The 3,291-nt window shown below is 47.3% G+C and overlaps 1 protein-coding gene across 1 annotated transcript; it reads left to right on the forward strand.

The window, feature by feature from the left end:
- LOC110050675 (uncharacterized) lies at positions 1–2,453 on the forward strand. Its single transcript, XM_089298290.1, has 2 exons — positions 1–1,872; positions 2,030–2,453. Exons 1-2 carry the CDS (start codon positions 122–124, stop codon positions 2,451–2,453), a joined length of 2,175 nt encoding a protein of 724 aa, XP_089154416.1. The 5' UTR covers positions 1–121.
- The last annotated feature ends 838 nt before the right edge of the window (positions 2,454–3,291 follow it).

Below are 3,291 nucleotides of genomic sequence, written 5' to 3' on the forward strand. Positions count from 1 at the left end.
TTTTATGCTTACCTGATACATTTCTGTAAACTAAAGTGATAACGCAGAGTGGCGAAAACTTATACTGACGAAATACAGCAAACGTTTGCTGATCTTTCGACGAATTTATACGACTGACAGAATGCAGCAAGCCGATCTTCCACAAACAGTTTCGGTTGGCAACATAACAGTCAGAATCCAACAGCGACTTGGCAATGGTACTTTTGGTGTCGTCTACAAAGTCAAAGACGAGGCGAGTTACAAAGACTACGCGTTAAAAGAAGTTCTTTGTTTGAACATCTCGGCCCTTCATAATGCTGTCCGCGAGGCTACAACACTGAGCAAAATTTCTCATCAGAACGTGATTGCTGTCATGGGAGCAGACCAGTTTCGAGATAGTAAAGGTTTACACATGCTGCTTTTGACTGAGTATTGCTCGGGTGGAAGTTTAAACGACCGCCTTGCTCGACCGAGTAGTGAAGAAATGAATATGAAGTGGATTTGTCAAATAGCTGCAGCTCTTGCACACCTCCACTCTAGCGGAGTGGTTCACCGCGATTTAAAGGCGGATAATGTGCTTTTAACCGCAACAGAGGATGTGAAATTGGCTGACTTTGGCCTCGCTCGCGAGTACATCGCACTCAAACGAATCGATGCTCACCGAGACGATTGTTCCTGGATAGCCAGTTACATGCAATACTACATGAACTCAGGAGTTGGTCCCATACACTGGGTGGCTCCTGAATTCTTCACTGATCGTTACACCGAAGAAGCCGATGTGTTTTCCCTTGGTACCTTGTTTTTCGCGATCCTAGAGCGTGATTTTATCGTGATTGATGACAAAGCAATTTACGGTGCCTTCGTAAATATTCATATTTACGATGCCTTCGGAAATATTCTTGGTGAGCGCAAACTCGGCCTTGGGTATGCCATGGCAAAGGTTCGCCCCGGTATCAGCATTACGTTTTCAAGGCGTGCTCAAGGGTCTAGCGCTTTGCAAAGGGTCGTTCTTGAGGCCTTGCAGTACGACAGAAATGATCGACCAAGCGCTCAGGACATGTACCGTAAAGTCTTGAACATTCACCAAGCCATACGGTCCCTTCAACAGAACTTACAGCCGTCGCTTCAGCAACAGTTCTCGCCCCAACAACAGCTGTCGTTCCAACAACAGCAGTCGCTCCAACAACAGCTGTCGTTCCAACAACAGCAGTCGTTCCAACAACAGCAGTCGCTCCAACAACAGCTGTCGTTCCAACAACAGCAGTCGCTCCAACAACAGCTGTCGTTCCAACAACAGCAGTCGCTCCAACAACAGCTGTCGCCCCAACAACAGCTGTCGTTCCAACAACAGCTGTCGCCCCAACAGCTGTCGTTCCAACAACAGCAGTCGCTCCAACAACAGCTGTCGTTCCAACAACAGCAGTCGCTCCAACAACAGCTGTCGTTCCAACAACAGCAGTCGCTCCAACAACAGCTGTCGTTCCAACAACAGCAGTCGCTCCAACAACAGCTGTCGCCCCAACAACAGCTGTCGTTCCAACAACAGCTGTCGCCCCAACAACAGCTGTCGCCCCAACAACAGCTGTCGTTCCAACAACAGCAGTCGCTCCAACAACAGCTGTCGTTCCAACAACAGCAGTCGCTCCAACAACAGCAGTCGCTCCAACAACAGTTGTCGTTTCAACAACAGCTGTCGCCCCAACAACAGCTGTCGTTCCAACAACAGCTGTCGCCCCAACAACAGCTGTCGTTCCAGCAACAGCAGTCGCTCCAACAACAGCTGTCGTTCCAACAACAGCTGTCGCCCCAACAACAGCTGTCGTTCCAACAACAGCAGTCGCTCCAACAACAGCTGTGGCTCCAACAACAGCAGCGGCTCCAACAACAGCAGCGGCCCTAACACCAGGAGCGGCTCCAACAACAGCTGTCGTTCCAACAACTGCATTGGCTCCAACAACAGCAGTCGTTCCAACAACAGCTGTCGTTCCAACAACAGCTGTCGCTCCAACAACAGCAGTCGCTCCAACAACAGCTGAGGCTCCAACAACAGCTGTGGCTCCAACGACAGCAGTGGCTCCAACAACAGCAGTCGCTCCAACAACAGCAGTAGCTCCAACAACAGCAGTGGCTCCAACAACAGCTGTGGCTCCAACACCAGCAGTGGCTCCAACAACAGCTGTGGCTCCAACGACAGCAGTGGCTCCAACAACAGCAGTGACTCCAACAACAGCAGTGGCTCCAACACCAGCAGTGGCTCCAACAACAGCTGTCGCTCCAGCAACAGCAGTGGCTCCAACAACAGTAGTGGCTCCAACACCAGCAGTGGCTGCAACAACAGCTGTCGCTCCAGCAACAGCAGTGGCTCCAACACCAGCAGTGGCTCCAACAACAGCTGTCGCTCCAACAACAGCAGTCGCTCTAAAAATGGCAGTAGCTCCAACAAACAGCTTTCAGGAGCGGGTTTGCTTTGTTAAACCGGTACGAAGTACAGGGCGACCGGACCACTGGAAGGTTTATGGGAAGCGCGAAGCGCGATATAATTCATGTCTTTTGGAACACGTTTAATATGCTCCACAAGTGTGAAAAACACAACGAAGAGACAAATCAGTAACATAAAATTATATTTTAAAGGTTTACATTTTTTTATTTGAAGTTCAAAAGTTTTACTCGTTAAATAGGCTGCTGAACTTTGTAAATACTTGTAAAAGAATTGAAACCAATTTTACCCCTCGTTCCAACTGTTTTATTCTAATTTCCTTAATGTTGTTAGTTCATCCTATTCGGCAAGTGCGCGCAAATGCGTAGGTCAGGGATAAGACCAAATATAGTATTTTTTCTTACTGTTCTTGTTGTCGCATCGTAAAAGTTGTTTTTCCCTCACTCAAAGCTATCACTCGGGTAACAGCCGCCTGCTATGCGCACGCGGTAAAGGAAACGAAATCAAAGAAAGTATAAGTAACAACAGTCTTGTGAATCTGCATGTAGTTGAAGGATTGCGGCCGTGAAATCAGAACTGTGCAGAACTGCTGGCCAAAATTCACTACTTTACCTACCATTAACATCACAATTCCTCTAACATTTGCTTTTAATCGTTTTCATTTTACTTGGAATATTTGATGTTGGGTCAACTCATTTTCTTTCTGAGATGATCATGTAAACTTTTGTCTTGTGGGAAAAGTAACTATCAGACATTTCTGTAAATTACTCTGGCATATGCCTAATAGAAATGTCTCAGTACCCGGCGGCATCTCTGAAATCTCTGGCACAATGAAAGCTCAGGCTAATAGTGTATAATAATGTAATAGTGTTGTA

This window comes from Orbicella faveolata, unplaced genomic scaffold (assembly GCF_042242905.1).
Source record: "Orbicella faveolata isolate gen_17 unplaced genomic scaffold, um_ofav_v1 contig_3, whole genome shotgun sequence".
NCBI classification, from domain to species: Eukaryota; Metazoa; Cnidaria; class Anthozoa; order Scleractinia; family Merulinidae; genus Orbicella; species Orbicella faveolata.